The sequence below is a fragment of the Podarcis raffonei genome, chromosome 1 (assembly GCF_027172205.1).
Source record: "Podarcis raffonei isolate rPodRaf1 chromosome 1, rPodRaf1.pri, whole genome shotgun sequence".
NCBI classification, from domain to species: domain Eukaryota; kingdom Metazoa; phylum Chordata; class Lepidosauria; order Squamata; family Lacertidae; genus Podarcis; species Podarcis raffonei.
In genome coordinates, this window is record NC_070602.1 from 91604453 (window position 1) to 91622273 (window position 17821).

Genomic DNA, 17821 nt, shown 5'->3' on the forward strand with positions numbered 1-17821 from the left:
CGTAACTGGTTTGTTTAGTATAATGGCAACCAGCATGAGCAGGGTAAATGACTCCTAATTTATTGTTCTTTACCAACCTAAAACTTCTTTTTCGTCAAACGTTGACCCATAATATTTTCTGTAGCAGTCCAAGTTGTGGCTATCCCACATACCCATCCTTGGTTGACTTTAGACAAATATGCATTTTTGTTCCAACAGGATTTTCCAATCAGATTTAGCGCTTCTAAGCTTGGCTCCATGTTTGCACGAGATTGTTTCCATTTTATAATTGACATTTTTTAAATTGTGATTTTGTATTGTGTGCTTTAATAATGAAGTGAACTGCCTTAAGATGAGACCCAATAAAGGAATGGGCTTTTTTAGGGAGGGCTTTTTGCTCCCCAGTACTAAGAGATTTTGACTTACAGAGAGTTCTACAGTGAAACTTAGCAAGAACTGAGTTATATCAAAGCTAGACATCATCTTTGCTAGATAAAAAGCTGAGATTTTTATTTGAAGTGTACTGTTTGATGTAACATACCTGGTAGACATGGCGTCTCAAAATGTATATGCCTTTTGATCACAATAGACAACACAGAATCTGGATGTCTCGGTTGAAGAGAATCCTGAGACTCTCCACCTTCCTTCAGTCTCTTTCATTTCATCCACATTCATGTTTTACCATTAGTATTCAATAAATACTTGTCAGCTCTCTACATTAGTGATGTCTGTGTGGCCCTACAGCTGCTGTTGGACTGTGGTTGCCATCAGCCCCAGCTGGAATGGTCCGTGGTAGGGGATGATGGCAGTCATCTCACCTTTCAGCGGGTGCCCTCAGGAGCTACTGTTCCACTCCCTGGAGGGATGTCTCTTAGCAAAACATTCACTAGTGAGGTCATAGTAGTACTTTGGATTAGGGTTTTGGACTGAGGAGTTTCATTCAGCTATGAAACACACTGAGTGATACTGGGCCAGTGAGTGGAACACCTTCCCATCAGATGTCGAAGAGATAAGCAATTATACAACTTTCTGAAGACATCTGAAGGCAGCCCTGTATGGGAAAGTTTTTAATGTTTGATGTTTCACTGTGTTTTTTATATTCCATTGGAAGCTGCTTAGAGTGGCTGGGTCAACCCAGTCAGATGTGCAGGGTGTAAGTAGCAAAATATTATTAGCCAAGCAGTTATCCAAGCTATAGTGTGTAGGACTGTAAATTGTGCTTGACTATTCTCCTCTTGTGTGAGGCTTGCCTCTCAGTTTTTGGTTCAGCACTGAACATAGCTTGCTTTGATGTCCAAATAAGCCAAGTGTGGTTAATGCTTGTAAACCTAAAATCAGAAACCCACTTCAAACTGTAGTGGAAAGCTGAGAGAGAAGCAATGGATGTGAAGGCAGTGTGAATATATGGCTCATTTTCAATCCTCTAAACTAGGCATGTCCAATTTACAAGAGACTGCAATCTACTCCCACTATAAATTGTTGAGTCTTTTTTGGAAAGCCAAAGTTGTGGAGCTTTACTTTTTTCCGGGTAGATCAACCAGTAGATTGCGCTCAACCGGTTGGACATGCCTGCTCTAATAAACCATGGTTTGGAGGGTTGCCGGAATAGATAGTAGAAAAGGTTTCTACCTAGCAGTGAGGATAACACATGGTCACCCTGAAGTCAGATGAATGGTGGAATAAAACTGTCTAAAATGCAATAATTTTTGGCTTAATCAGGAGATTTTAGAATAGAATTTTAGAACCCCATATTTAGAAGTTCCATCCTTACTTTCTATGTATGCATCTCCTAGGGCGGGGGTCGTGGCGCTACTCCTGTTTTTCCATGGGTGATTTTGTCTGGAGAATTCTCAGACAGTGTTAGCTATTAATCATGAACAAAAACTGGGGATTGTTCTACTAATCGCTTTATGTCTCGGGAGACATTTGTTACTGATGGTTGAGTGATCAAGGTGATTGCAGCTCAGAATGTAAATAGCAATGGAAGGGAGCGTTTGTGATGGGAAAGGAAGCAATTATTGCACAAGGTCAGGAGTAGTTTGCATGATGAGCAAAAGGACAGAAAAGCATGCCATCAAATCCTAGTGTGTTCTCTGTCCTTCTCTATCTTGATTTGGGGAGAAATGACTTTAGGTCAGCCTACAATGGCAGAGCTGTAGGTAGTTATTTGTGTGAAGATTTAAATTAAATGTGCTTGGTTTGGGGATACTTCTGTTGCTCACTTTTAAGAATCTGTCTTAGGCTGTGGTGCTTTGTTGCATGAGACATCCATTGAAGCATGTACAAAAATGTACAGGTGGGGTTCTGTTATGTCACTCAGTGTAACATAATATGCAATTTGAAGTTGATTGATCAAAAGAATGGGGTGCTACTATGCTTATGTCTTTGAGTGCCTTTTGCTGGTAGTTTATTGGGCTCTCTCAATGACCTGTAAGTGGCTTACGCCTTTTTGTACATTCTCCCTCCTCTTTTGTTCCCCTTGTCTGTGGTCGCTACCTTCAGCACTTCCATCAAAATGACTTAGCAGTTGATGGTGGCACTATTTTGCTCTGCACAGTCTTCACAAGGAAACATTATCGTCTCCCTCTCTCTGTTCAGTCTAGTCTCTCAGTTTGTTATTCAAGGAAGTGACACAAAATAGGTAAGCCATAGATACCTGCATCTGTTCCCAAGTATGCTACTTCTCTCCAGTCTAGAAGCAACTTACCAGTATTGCACCTCACAGTATTCTAATCCAAAATGAGTATATCTGATATATTGACCTTAGAACTTATACGACCAAGGCAAATTACTTTGACTGAAAATATGATTTAGGTGCTCCAGTCATTCAGGTATTTTAATATGTATCCTAGCTTTTGTGCATATTAACATAATGATTTAGATTGTCCCAAATCTGTGCTTTGAGCTTTAAAATGATGCCAAGATTGCCTTGGCATGGAGAATTTTTGGTTTGCCAACAATTGCATTTTAAAAGTGTGGGTATTGAATAGGAAAAAGAAAAACTTGTGTGGGAGGAAGGGAAAAAAACAAGTCAACTTGCAAAGACCACTTCACTGAGAATGAGTGGGATGTGGAGGGTAAACCCTTCTCTTCTGACAGTGTTCAAGGAGCTGCATGTTAATTGAGTTTATATAAAACTGAAGGGAGGGGCTATAGCTCAATGGTGGAACACAGGCTTCATGTGCAGAAGTGTCTCTAGCCTAGCCCACTCCTTGGCACCAGGTAGCCGGGGATGTAGAAGATCTCTAAGATCCTGGGTAGTCATTGCCAGTCAAGAGCATGGAATGCTGATAGCTGAGAACCCAAAACAAGATTTGAGCTTGCAGATACGCAGCAGGTTGGTTTACTACACGGATGAGACCTCATTATTGAGCTTACTCTGTGGCATTGATGGTAAAGCAGAAACAATACTTAGCTGTCAAAATGGGGTTGTCTTGTACCCCAGTAGTGTTTCCCACTGCTGCAGAAATGTTACATCTATCTGCATACAGAGTTAAGCTTTCACATTTTATTACTGTAAAGTGCTGGTGTCTAGAGGGCCTGAAGGAAAACTCTGCTGCTTCAGAAAAGCTTGCTACATCTTAAAATGTGTGTCAGTCTGCAGGGCCAACAAGGTTACAAACATCTTGCACTTCATGTGCTTAAGTGTGGCTCATCAGAGAATTCTGTTCTAGTAGCGTAATTGCTTCCTGTTTCTGTGTATAGTTTACAATCTATGGGTCAGGAGCTTGACTTAACATACAAAACCCCATCAGGGCCCAAGTTGGGTCAAGCTGATTCTTACACACATTATCAGTGAAGCGGATAAGACAAAATCACTAGCTGAGAGTGAGCTGTACAGGGAATCTGAGGGCTGTGGGTCATTTGGAACACCTGGTCTGTTCCTAGCTGGAAAACAGCAAGGCAGTAGGCTCAAGATGGTTGCAGCAATAGGGAGCAGAATGTTTCTGTGTTTGTAACTGGCTACTCATTTCCCACTTTGTTGACACGTGACCATAGCCTGTTCATGTTAAGCAGTGTATTGTGTAATTGGGGAACCAAGAAAAATGTCGTGGCAATCCCTTCTTGTGATCAGAGCAGCTCCAAAAACATATACATTCCTAATAATGGAGGGTACCACCCTTTGGTTTCTAGCTCTCACTTTTTGCAGAGTTCAGCATTTAGCTGAATGCCCAGTATGACCTGAAAGAAGGAGAAAATAAAGTGGCTGTGAAAGAGTGATTTGCCCAAGACCATCCAATTAGCTTCATGACTAGACAGTGATGTGAGTTCAAGGCCTTGTAGCTTACCGGTAAGTCCAACAATGCTACAACCCTGCTTATGGTGGAAAGTCACCAACTTGGTGTGGGAAACCTGCTGGGCACGCTAGCGTTTTACAGTGAGTGAAACAGCTCTCTGGGCATCACAGTTACTGTGTGAAACCTCCAGAACAGGTTGTGAATGGTTGAAAATCAAGTTAAATTAATTACAATAGTCATGTCATAAGGTGAGCTTTTCAGGTGCTTGTAAAAGTGAGCTAGATTTTGTGTAGACACTGCTGCCCTGGTCAAGTGTAAGCCAGTTTTGCAGCTTATAAAATTTGAAAAATGCACCCTTACACAAGTCCTGCATCTTTTTAACAAACGTCAAATAGTTCTCATGTTTATCTGGAATGCAGGCAAGTGGTCTTTCAATGCCTACATGAGCAACAATTCTACAATTTACAGAGATTGCTGGAAAATTTAATGGAAGAACTCAAGGGACTATCTCACTAATAAATATTGCCCTGAAGGCTAAATGGAAAAATCTAAAAAAACCCTGATAATTATTCAGCTCTGAAGATCAGGGAAAGAAGAGGAGAGAGAGAAAAACACTTTAGATAAAAGTGGTAGTCTTGTAATTTCTTGCACATTGGTTTTAACACCCCAGAGTCATTCAATCTGAATATAGTACATGAATCCCAGAGCTTATGTTCCCTTAGGCCTTTACAAAGTGAATAATTTGTAACTGCAGAATCTGATTATATGTTCCAAGTCGGGTATAAATGAGTTTTGATTCTTGAATTTAGGGATAGTAAGTATGGCTGGCACATAGTTTAAAGTGCTTTGAAATCCCTTCTTATTTTGCCATGTCAGTCCAGATATTGGGCAAAACTAAGGTTTGTGCCACCCAGAATCACACCATAGTTTGAGCTTTCAGATGTATAGCAGGCACACCCTGGTTGTGTGTTCCTCTCACAACTGCTCATCAATTTACTTCATCTCTTGTCTCCATGGGGCAGCAGTTTCTTGAGGTTGTGTAACAATCTTAACTGTGGACTATCAATGGCTTGTGATTTTTGACACAACGGTGAACCATGGTTAGCATAAACTGTATTTTGCAAACCAGCTTCAAACCATGGTTTGATACCCATTGTGTTTGAGCAGTTTGGTTTGGATGAATAAACAAACTGTTATTTGTATGATATTTGAATGCAGCTATGCGTGGCTGCCCCACTAATTGTGGGGCAGTGCATCCAAAATGAGCCTGATTGCTGCTTCCTTAAGAGATGATGGCACCTTTCTCTCTTAAGGGCACTTTTATACTCTTCTGCATAGGGCCAGTTCTTTTCTCATACAGTCGGAACCATCCATGATCGGCTAGGATCCAAAAGAAATATGATTGTACGCACTTCCTCAAGCCTTCTGTTACCATTGGAGAAGGAAACGGTGTGAAACTTATCCAAGCAAACAGAACAAGGTAGTACCAGTGACACCTCTGGCTTGCATTCTGCTTCAACAGTAAGATAGCTAAATCGTGTTAGATGTGAACAATTTCATACACAAAATGTTGATGAGTTCCTTCACAGGGGCATTGCAGAAGTGGGCTGAGTGACTAAGACTGCAGAGACAGAAAATGTTTCATCGCTCAAAGCAGCTCTCAGCAACAGTGCATATGCACATGATGACGGGAGGAAAGCCATTACTGCCACTGCAGTTCTTTTAACAGCTTGTTCACTTCTATCTCCTGTATACCTACAAGAATAATTGATGCCCTCTTCAGCTGGAACCCACATCAGATCATTTCCGGCTTGATGTGATCCTGTTTATCTAACAAATGTTAACAATTGTAATAATGCTTTTAAAAGCACTGTTTTTCAGTAATTCAGAAACAGGATTCCAAAGCTGCAATTGCGTTGATGCCTTCAACAAAATTAATTTTTGACTTTACAGGTTGTGGATGTGTGCTCTTGCACATGTCGAACGGCAAGCTTCAGTAGTTGTGTCCGATTCTTATTGCTTGTTATGAGCTTCACAGGAGAAGCAGACAGATTTCCTTTCCAGAAATGTGTGTCAACTTTCCTGACCTCGTAACATGTGCTCATCCGTTTCTGTGACCTTGGGTGTAAAACAAATGAATAGAGGGGTTTTTTTATTGCCTACACTGGCTTGTAGCACCTTCTGTGAAGTCTTTTTGCAAACAATGTAGTGTGAATCTATCCCTTGAGTCATATCCCAGCATTCAGTGTTCCTTTGGTAGCATACTAGTCTTGATGTATTTGGCCAGAGGTTTTTGCTTTTTCCTCTTTGCTCTTTCTGTCTGGGTCTTTTAAAATGACAAAAAAATAATATACTCATTATTCAGTTTAACGTTAAAATTGTATCTAACTTACTTGAAATTCCTGGATTTAATGTTAGAGGAATTTGCAGGGTTTTTAAATGAAAGTAAATGGCAGTTAAAAGTACCATATTTTTCCATGTATAAGACTATATTTTTCCTAATTTTTTGACGTTTAAAATAAGGGGATGTCTTATACACAGATAAAGCATAGTGCATTTTCTTAATTTTTGGTTAAAAAAATAGGGGTCGCCTTATACATGGGGCGACTTATACATGGAAAAATACGGTGTATATTCCAGCCATAGGGTTAACAGTTGCAAATGCCAGTCCTAGCAGTTGATCTGCATTGTAATGACTATAAGTGATCAAAAACAGAATGTATGGAGTAAATTGCTCTCCTTGACCAATACCAGTGGTCAGAGAGCTTTTGGTGGAACTAGGCTTACTTGTTCTGTAAGCTGACAGTGAACTAGATTCTTACCTTCACACTTTTTCATGGAGAAAAGCTATATAAAAGAAAAGCTATATATGGAGATACAAATGTTCCTACCTGGGACTTGAAAAATACAAGCTCCCTGAAAGCCTAACACAGAATTCAGGCTTGTTGGGTGTACTTTGTTTTTTGCTAGAGCCTCAATACCTACAAACCAGAGTCAGGTGCAGAAGACAGTTTGTGAGGTGGGGTCTATATTGATATTTGGATGCCAGGCACCATATTAAATCAAGATGGCAAACTGAAATGTGACTTTGTCATGACTGTGCTCATTTTATTGGTATCTCCGAACTTAGCACAAGGGTTCCCAAGATGGGAGCTGTGGTCTTTGTCAGCATTGAGATTCTAGGCACCATTTTCAGTCAGGAAGGCAGACTAAAATGTGACGCTGGCATGACTTAACCTGATTCTTAGTGTGATACTCTCAAATTACACTGTCCATTTAAAGAAAATAATATCTTTTAGCCCAGCCAGATCGGCGGGGTATAAATAAATTATTATTATCCCTGAGGGTAGAGATGGCATTCCTCATTGACATTTAGGTGAAGGTTACCATTTTGAATCAAGATGGCAGACTAAAACATGACTTTGGTGACTATGCTATTTTTTTTGCATAGTCTTGGCCACCTCTCAAGATAGTTTTGCTGAACTTGGTGTGAGGGTGCCTGAGTTGCAGGTGAGGGGGTATAAGTTGATGTTTGGGTGCCAGGTGCCATTTTGAATCAAGATGATGGACTTGAAATTTGACTTTGGTGTGATGTCAATGGTTTTTTTGGCATAGATTTGGCCACCTCTTAAGATACCATTGCCACACACAGCATGAGGGTTCCTGAGATTGTGGTAGCAGCCTTCATCAATGTCTGGATACCAGGTTCCACTTCGAATGAAGACGCCATTTTGAATTGCCCAGTATTTTATGTGAGTGGCCCAAGCTCACAAAACACACAATCCACTTTAAAATAACAATATTTTTTGGTTTCTAAAAAAAAAAAATCCTGGGCAGTGCCAGGCACTCCCTACTAACTGACATAAAAAACCTAAACAATGAGGGGTGGGAAGGGGAGAAGAGGAATATTAGAGCATTTGGGCTCATGACATTGTCAAGGCCCAGAAGAAGGATGTCCAAAAATGCCATTGGTCAAAAATAACACCCTTCACCCTTGTCATACTCCAGAGTTATTACGATGGATCCCCTCACACCTCTGGGAAAAGATTTAAGTAGATTATGCTTCCTGTTTCTGGTCCATGTGGGAGAAACATTACAACTGCATGGAGTCCCAAGTGAGTTAATGACAACTCCTAGCAGCTGTTTATAGAGGAAGCCCGGTGTCTTGCTTAGAGGAGTGTGGCCTGATGTCTGAATTAATGCACGGAGCTGCTTCTGAAAAGAGAATTGCATTATCCGACTTTTTAACTCTTATCAACTTGCAAATGTCATGTAGTCCACAGTGCTTATCTCAAGGTGACAAGTTCTTGGGATGCCCTCGATCACCTACTGAATATCTGATGCAGAGGCCTAAGCATGAATATGCAGATTTCCATATTCCACCTGCCAGCACAGAACACTTGCAGTGAACATTTAGGTTCTGTGGCCTCGACAGGGCAAAACATTAATCTTAATACAGAGGAAATGGTGGTGATTTATTCAGCAAGTGCCAGTGGGATACTTGGAGGCCCGCCATACAAGGGAAATGGTATGGCACCTGTGCCTATGGTTCAGAGCAGAAACTGAGGAAATTCTCCGTTACTGCATGAATCATTTAGGGGTATAACATAAGGCAGAATTTGCTTTTGGGATATAAATTCATGTTTTAAACACTGTTTGACAGGAATTAATGTTTGCAAGCTGTGTCATACAACAGAAGTGACACAGAAGACACAAGTGTGTGGAGGCATGTAGTGCCTAAGATTGTGTTTCCCCCAGGGGGTGTATGATGCTGCAGCAAAACTCTACTGAAACTTGCACTGCCTCATTTCCATTTTTGGGAGGAATAATTCCAAGCTACCTCTATAAGCATCTCTTTTAATAAGGCCACCTGGATTTTGCTACAGAATCTGGTGATGGTGAGACTTGGTTAAAATCCATTTGATTGTATTAAAATCCTAATTTACATAGTGTGCTATTTACTCTCCGGAGACACATGACTTCCCGCAGTGTATTGGAAGCTTTGAGCAGGTAAGCACTGCATTTTAAAGTAAGTAACTCCAGCTTTTAGACTCAGCAGGCAGAAAGTAATACTGGACACCCCCTCATAGCTATAAGAAGGGAACAAGCATTAATTACAGACACGGCATGTTAATTCTCAGAACTGTTCCTGTAATCACACATTAAAGAAATGAGTGTGCTGCAGCACATTTTTCTGGCCTCCGAAAATGCACACTTCCCCTGAGAAATCACATGAACGGCAAAGGGGTTTAGGCAGCGCAGCAGGTCACATATATTCTGTCTGAGCAGGTTGTGTGTAATGAGAGACTACTGTCACATGTGGTGAGGGACAACTTGGGATAGCAGAATGGGAGGCAGGGAGGGAGAGAGAGAGAGAGAAGAGGGATATTGGGGAGAAAAGGGGTTGCCCTGCCCACTTTTATCCCTGGCCACTACCAACTCCGCTCCTGGTTTGTGACTTCCTGAGGAGTAAGTCACAGGGAATGCTGCCCTCAGTTCAGCATCCCTGGTGTATTACCATCATATCAGTGCATGCAGGGCTGCGTTTGCAAAGTTACACATTTACTGTTCGTCTTATTTGATCACCCCTTTGTGTGAGGTGTTTGAATTCAAACTTTCTTCAGTTTTTCACTTTTCATAGTTCCAAACCGGTGCAGCGGATATTAAAAACACATAGTTGGGGAGGGTGAGGCTTTCACTAAGTAATAGCTTTGAATGGGAAAGTGAAGAGGCTGCAGGAGAAACACAGTGTTTTAATAGACTACAGGGCTAGAATGTATGTCTCTTGTTCAAGAGTTAGACTCAGTAACAGCTTGCCTACAGACAGTGGGAGGCAGACAATGCAATAATTGCAATATCCCTTATAGCCTCCAACAGCAATGTTGATTGCCATGAAAATAAAGTGGGATTTTTTGGCGTTCATATTGATCCTTGAAAAATCATCCTTTGCTACTGCATACCCTTCCTCGTGATCCCTTTCGTTCTGAAAAAGATGAATACAGGTGATGTCTATTTTTGGTCAGTGATACCTGTTCCAGGAATGTGTAGAAGCTGCGGCCATGGATAGCATTGTGTCTGCTGGGTTCCCTAATAGGAACCTGTTTTGAGTGCCCACATTAGGCCTCTTAATTGCGTCTAATATATATTTACCATGCAGTTCTAATGGAAACCAATGCCACTACCTTGCTGGATGGTGTGAGGGATTGTTGTCTCCCCGTTGTAAACCCTTTTAGTTTCTCCGTGACCTCTTTGGGGTCTGTCTCCATTGGTGTCCCAGGATTGCTTGCTGCATCAAGCAGAGGAAGGGACATAGGTCATTGGGAGAGCACATGTTTTGTGTCAAGGTAGGACTGGGATTGTCCCCTGTCTGAAACCCTGGAGAGCCTTTGCCAGTTTGTGTAGACTAAACTGAGCAAGGTCAACCAGTGTTCTGCCTTGCTATGAGATGGCTTTCTAGTCCTATGACTCATAGTGGTTTGAAATTTGGGCATTGCTTTGTTTCCCATCCCTACCCTACAGTGGGTCTTTCACTTGCTTACCTGTCTAGGGATATATTTGTCTCATATCTGCATTTTTTAGACTTCAGGTAGGTCTTTGTGTCTGGGAAGGCATGTGGCAGGTTGTGGACTAAGAACCAGTGGTCCAGTTCACATGTGATGCTATACCAAACCATGGTTAAATAGGGACTCAGCTACATTAGTCAAAAAACAGTGTTTTGAATGTGTTATAAACATGCAACACCAGATGGTGCTGTAGAGCAGAAAACTTTTCTATGTGATCTTACATAGTTCTCCCCTTTTGTTATAATGATTTAATTTCTGACTTATTTATAGCGTTTTTTCCCCTGTGTGTAGATCCACCCTAGGAGTGTGCAAGAGTGTGGGTAGTTGGCAGGAAAAGTTATTGCCACTTTGTTCTTCCGCTGGTTATAGAGCTTGGGGAGGAGCTACTTGTCCGGACACTCAACTCGGGGGCTGATGGGCCATAGCACCCCCCAAATGGTGGTTCTGGAAGTTTCCTGGAATTGATGCATGTCATAGGGTGACCTGTAACCTTGATCAACCCTGCTGATCCACAACTCACAGGTGGGCTGGTTGATTTAAGGATACATACCCATTCCCTATGCCAAAACCTGCTGACATCTGTAATCAATACAGCTGTGGCCTGTTTAACCCCATACTTATGTCACATGTTTTATTGCTGCCTGTTTTGTATTCAGCTCCCTTTGGCTCTGCTGCGCCCTGTCATGCAAACAGGTTGTGTTGTAATAGTAATGTCCCTGTTTGTTTTTCTCTTTGTCTTTCCATTGCAGACCATCTTTCCAGCCTGCCTATTATCAGCAAAGATGTCCCCATTGATAGAGAAAATTAGTGATCAGAAGGACTTCAAGAAGCTCCTGAGAACACGGAACAATGTGTTGGTGCTATATTCCAAATCTTGTGAGTGCTGCTCATTAAAAAACAAGCAAAGGTTTAAGAGCAATTAATATGTTAACAAATAAGGCTGAGTGGCTGAAGGTTGAAAGTATCACTAAAAGAGCAAGGATTATTATTATTTTTTAAAAGTTAAATTTTGATTTCAGACCTTATATACTGTATATCTGATAAATAGCAGACTGTTACAAGCATTTGCTGATAAAACTTTGGATTCCCTCCCCCCCCCCCCCAGGAATGAATTCATTTCTCTCTTGCTATTTTCCTTCCTGTCCTTACACTGAACAAAATAAGTTTTTTTAAAATTTTATAACTTTTATAAATAAAATGATGTATCGCTTCTGTTTTGTAAGAGCAGTCCTATAACGAGAAGCGCAGATGGAGGCAGATCTGGTGAGCTTTTCGGCTTAACATTACACAAGTCATTCCACTCTTTTGCCTTGAGGCACTCTTCATACCATTTCTTTTCCCTTTATTCTCTTAACACACATCAAGGATGTTCTCAGCAATAGTTTTATTTGCCCTTTATCATATATATATAATATATAAACACTGTGTGTGAAAAAGAGCAATTTTCCTTCCTCTACGCCTAGTTATACAAGCATCCCCACACACCAAGTTGGTGTCACCAGCATTTGTGTTTATCCTTCTGTTTCCTTCTCCCCCCCCCTGCCTTTGTTCTGTTCCGTTTGCATCTTCTTATGCTTCACCTCCGCTTGAAATACCCTTCTTAACTTCTTGTCTGCTAGCCACCCACTTGCTGTCTCTTTCAGTTACAATCAACTTATTTTCTCTGCTGGTTTCCTCCTTCTGCCTCCATCCCTGATTCTATAGTACAGCTTTTCTTCTGCTTTCTTTCTCTCTCTTTTTAATTGTCTGTAGTGGATTGTGAGCTGCTCTTGGCAAGATTATTTGCAAGAGCTTGGTCCATTTAGGGCACTGTGTGCAGAAAGGCTAATTACACCTAATATTTCATGGCTGTGATATTTACTTGGCCAGGAGATGTATGATCTGCACATTAGCTTGGAAATTAGATCAAATTGGTCTCTTTAATGCTTTTTTATTCCCTCCTTGAGTCCCCCCTTTGGGTGAGGAAGAGGAACAAGCCAAGAGATGTTGGTTTTAAAATTTTATTACGCAGTTTTCAGTTGCTCTTAGGCTTAAGCCCCCTTGTTGCTTATTCTGAAAGGGGGGGAGCTGCTTCTCCCAAGTAGCTTGTTTAGGGAAGCTTATTCAAGAATTAGGGTTTTTTTTAACTTATCTGATTTTAGAATATATTACATTGACTGCAACATAATTAGATTAAAGGGCAGAATTTTATGGAATCTTAAGTGACTGAGGTTCATCTCTTCTTGCTACTAAGGCAGGACTCTTTTACTAATTTCTATTGATTAATTAGATAATGGAGGGGACAGGAAAGGGAACAGATGCTTGATTAAGCCACCTTCCAAAACTATGATTAAGAAGATTGGCCAGCAGACCAGAAGCTGCAGCCATGGTTTAAAGTGGGTTTGTGATTTCGAGTGCTGTCGGAGTTGACAAACAATAGTTATGTCCACAGTTCCCCCCAGAGCCTGGATTGCTCAGCTGTCAGAAAATGAAAGCAAACAAGTGGAAATAATGCATGATTTGCCTGTGAGTTTGGAAGTTCAGTACATGGTTCAGATTCTAAATACAAACCATGGTTTGGAGTAATGTCTGTGCCAATATCAAAGTCAAAATAATTCAACAGGACTCAGCTATAAAGTGTCCTGAAACACTTGTTCCAATGAAAAAACTTCTTCAGAGTTACTAGGGAAGGACCACTGGTGAACAACACTTAGAAATGGCCTCTCCACCACTAAGGGACTGCATAGCTCCATTTGTCATCTGTTACTACACCCATCCCTTTCTCTCACTCCCCTTTAATAAATGTCAGGTGGGATTTTGCACACATAAGCTAGCATATGTGATATTGGGGAGATGGTGCCTCTGACAGAGGGTAGTCTTCCCAGAGAGTAATTTTCATTGCTCATCTCTTTATACATGTCACTGATATTTAAATACTTTTTTATCTTGTTAGAGTGCCGTCCAGGAGCATATACATTTGTCTGCTCCTGTTGATGTGGGGTTTGTTTGTTTTTTGGTCTTTATGGCTCTTCCAGAAGAGATAACTAATAGTGGCCCCATGCATTCTTATGCAGAATTTAAACCCACTGTGTCCAGTATAATTTCCTATGTCAAATTCAGATTTGGGAGGCAAGGACCTGACCTTATGTACACTGTAAAGCACAATGCACATTGATAGCAGTGAATAATTAAATAATAAGTACATTTTATTGATAATACAGAATAATGTATATCATACTATTTGCAGCATGCCACAAGTAGAAAGCAGAAACATTATGGTCTGCTATGGCTGTTGGTTATCAGAGAATATAATTAATTTCATTTGTGCATTGCATATAATAAAAAAAGGCCCACAGTGCTAGTAAGATTTTCAAAAAAATCGGGACACCACATGGGAACAATCTGATCTAGAAAGGCCATTGAGCATTTAGAAATCCAGAACTATATCATACAGTATACCCACTAATTAATAATTATATTTTAAAAGTAAATATATAACTTGCAAGATAATGTGGATTCCCACAGCTAATTATCAGCAAAGCAATGCACATTGTCATCGACAAGGAATAGCTCAACAAATCTGTAGAGTGGAATTATCTTTCAGAGTTGGGATATTGCTACCTCTTTTCTTAATATAATGTAAACCCAAGTTACCTTTTTCTGCAGTAGAAGTTGTTTGTGGAAAAGAACTATCTTAAATGAAGGGATTATGTAGGTGCTAATTAGAATTCCTCTTCACATCTGTCAGTCTGCCTTTACAATATTCCCATAACGTTCACTTTTTATGTTTGAGAAGGAACGTCCTCAATTCATACTGTGTGTGAGCTGCCTCTCACCTGTTTTGGAACCACATGACCATGTAGGAGTCTGAGCACCTGGAGTCTCCTGCTGGTTGTTCCTGAAGGGTATTTGGGATTCTTCCTCTCCTCACAGCACTATGACGGTGTATCAGATTCTCTCTATCCATGCATTCTAAAACAGTGGGTTTGATAGTAGCAGGGGAGAAGAGTGAAAATGCTCTTCCTCTTCACCTACCTCTCTACTGTAAGATTTCCTTTAAAATTCAGATAAGGCACTTGTAGCAGAAGGATAAACTTTTCCTCAATTTCTCTAGAAAGTGAAATAGCTTTTAATGGATGCTCGTGTAACCTAATTGCTGTTAAAATATTTATGTTATTGGTAGCATAAGGTAGAATAGCAAGCTCATTTTCTGCTCTTGTCTTTCTGTACTAACTCTTAAAGTTCAATTTGCAACATGGTTTCTAACTTCATTCTCTGAATTTGAAAGAGGATTTTAAAGCAGTGCTGGCCTATGTGTCTTGTTTTTTTGCTCTCAAGTGGAGTATCTTACAGCATATCCAAACATACAGAATAGGAGGGCATTAATATTTCCTAAAAGATTTCCGTAAACGTTATCTTACTATCATTTTTTTATTTAAAAAATATGTGCCTCATATCTGATGCATGACACATATTGGAGCTGAATCTGACTGTTAAAAACTATCAGATTTTTCACATTAAGCAATGGAAAAGAAGCTAAGATTAGCTCTCTAAATAGATGGAGGAGATTTACATGTGTAAAATATCCACACTTAACGATATAGCTAAATGCAGTTGTGGTAAAAATATTAACTAATGTTATGCAAAACTCTACTTGAGTAAAAATTGCAAGGAAAGGGGACAGTCTTCTCAGAGTTCAACTTTCCCTCCCTAGAAAATATATTTTATATGTCTGAAGAGATCTTACTGTTTGCCCTGTTCTCATCACCATGGCTCAGATTTCAATCTTGCCATTGAGGATGGTGAGCTGTCCAATGAATCAGAGATAAGGTTTCTAGAATAGTAGGAGAGCTGTCCAGTTAATGGGACTTGAGAGATGGGCATGGTGTGGTGGGACAACAACTAGATGCACACTGAGCAGCTTCGTATTTGACTCTTGCTATTCTTGAACACCAGCAGGGTCCTGATTTAGAACATGGGTTGGTTCTGGTTGTATCTTCCCAAGTACAGCTCAGGGGTGGGAGACTGTCTCATGCTGCCAAACAAACACGGAGGCATCTCATACTGGCCTCTACTTAGAACCTGTGCTGACTCTGTTCTTGGTGTCCTGGTATGGACTGACTAAAACAAAAACTTACTTGTCAGTGTCGAAACTTGCCCAAGCACATGGAAGGGGAAACGAATGGGAGCAGGGACATACTTGCCTGGGGAAGCTAAAAGCTAGAGAGGAAATTGCTTAGCCATGAAGATCAGCATGATGAAAGGTAGGCAAACATAGTTTCCTTACTGCAGATAGGGCCCTCCAATTGTTGCTGTATTACAACTCCCATCAGCCCCAGCAAGCAAGGCCAGGGATGATGGGATCTGTAGTTCAGCAACATCTGGAGGGCCAAAGGTTCATCACATCTGCCTTACTGTATTCATTGACCTAAAGTGAATGTAATTTGTTCCATGTACCTAAGGAGGTTTTGGGCTTGTGACATTTCAACAACATCCATGACAGATGGTAAACCACACTTGAAACTGACATCCAGAAACAGTGTGTGGCAGAGTCTCCAAAGAAGGAAGAATCTAAAATCCTACTGAGCACGCTCAAATTCTTGGGCATATCTAAAGTGGCTCTTTGGATCCCAGCCCTTAGTAAAATGTTGAGGGAAAAGCCTATGCTGCCTCTGGCAACTGTTTGTTTTCTGGCAGAGAGAACTTAGTGAAAGTGTTTCAGCAAAGAATTTTGCAGAGTTGCACTGGATATTAATTATTGTTTCAATACATACAGTACATTTATTTGTTTGTTTGTTTGTTTGTTTTGCTCTCTTTTCCAGCGGCTGCTGCTGACACTTCACTCAGGTTATTATCTGATGTAGCCCAAGCGGTGAAAGGCCGAGGTACTATATCATGGATAGATTGCGGGTATGTAATGTCCTGCCCAATATGGTGCCCTCCCTTCTCTCACCTGGTGAATTGCCCATGTCTAAACAAGCAAGATTTTGCTGCCGTTGTGTGCTTTATGTGGCAAGGAGAAAGCATTGTCCTTTGTTCCCCACGGCTTCCTATACAGTGGTACCTCGGGTTACAGATGCTTCAGGTTACAGATGCTTCAGGTTACAGACTCCGCTACCCCAGAAATAGTACCTCAGGTTAAGAACTTTGCTTCAGGATGAGAACAGAAATCGCGCGGCGGTGGCAGCGGGAGGCCCCATTAGTTAAAGTGGTTTCAGGTTAAGAACGGACCTCCAGAACGAATTAAGTTCTTAACCCGAGGTACCACTGTGTTGTAGGGGTGGCCAACTCCCAAGAGACTGCGATCTACTAACAGAGTGATCTACCCCCTTTTGGGGGTTCAGGTCAAAGCTTTTTTTAGGGGAGCCTGTGATCTACCACAGACGTCACAATCTACCCATTGGGCCTGCCTGCTATATTGTTTCTAACATGCCTAACTTCAGCATCCGCAGGTTTTGACACTAATATCACACAGGCAGAACCACCTGCTGCCATTCTGTGCAACACTCTGTAACTACCACATTCATCCTTGGCTCCATTCATTCAGGCAGTATTATCATCCTCTGTCCCCTACACGCTGGTCTGCTGCTTTATGTGGTCTTCCCAGTACCCCTCGCTTTAGGGAGAACAACCGAACAAAGGGATAAAACCTGCAATGTTCTGACCGAGAGGTATCGTTGGTCCTGGGAGATTTAGATCACATGCCTTTGATAAGTTTATGACCCTCCAGATGTTCCTGGGAGTCCTATCGGCCCCAGCCGGCATGGCCAATTGTCAGGGATTGTGTGGGTTGTAGTACAACAGCACTTGGGAGGGGCACAGGTTCTTTCTCCCTGCATTCAAGTAATCTTTAAGTTATTTGTTTCTCCCTCTGTCAGAGGAGTATGGAGGATTTCAGTGCATATAAGCTTTTGGTGTGCTTCTAGCACCTTCTAGGGTACCATTTTAAGGGGAGAAGCATCATCTTTAAGTACATCTTTGTATATGTTCAGCATATCCTTGAGAGAGGAGGATAGGCAGTGGTAAGGCACTGAACGTTCTGTTACGCCTTTACTTTGCTTG

At 41.2% G+C, this 17821-nt stretch overlaps 1 protein-coding gene across 4 annotated transcripts in view; it reads left to right on the forward strand.

Moving 5' to 3' along the window:
* Positions 1–17821, forward strand: part of PDIA5 (protein disulfide isomerase family A member 5) — a 148527-nt gene that overhangs the window by 17435 nt on the left and 113271 nt on the right. For all 4 annotated transcript variants that reach the window (XM_053403925.1, XM_053403943.1, XM_053403916.1 and 1 more), the window contains exons 2-3: positions 11530–11656; positions 16582–16669. In XM_053403925.1, the coding sequence (XP_053259900.1) occupies positions 11530–11656; positions 16582–16669 (215 nt within the window). The remainder of the gene's footprint in view (positions 1–11529; positions 11657–16581; positions 16670–17821) is intronic.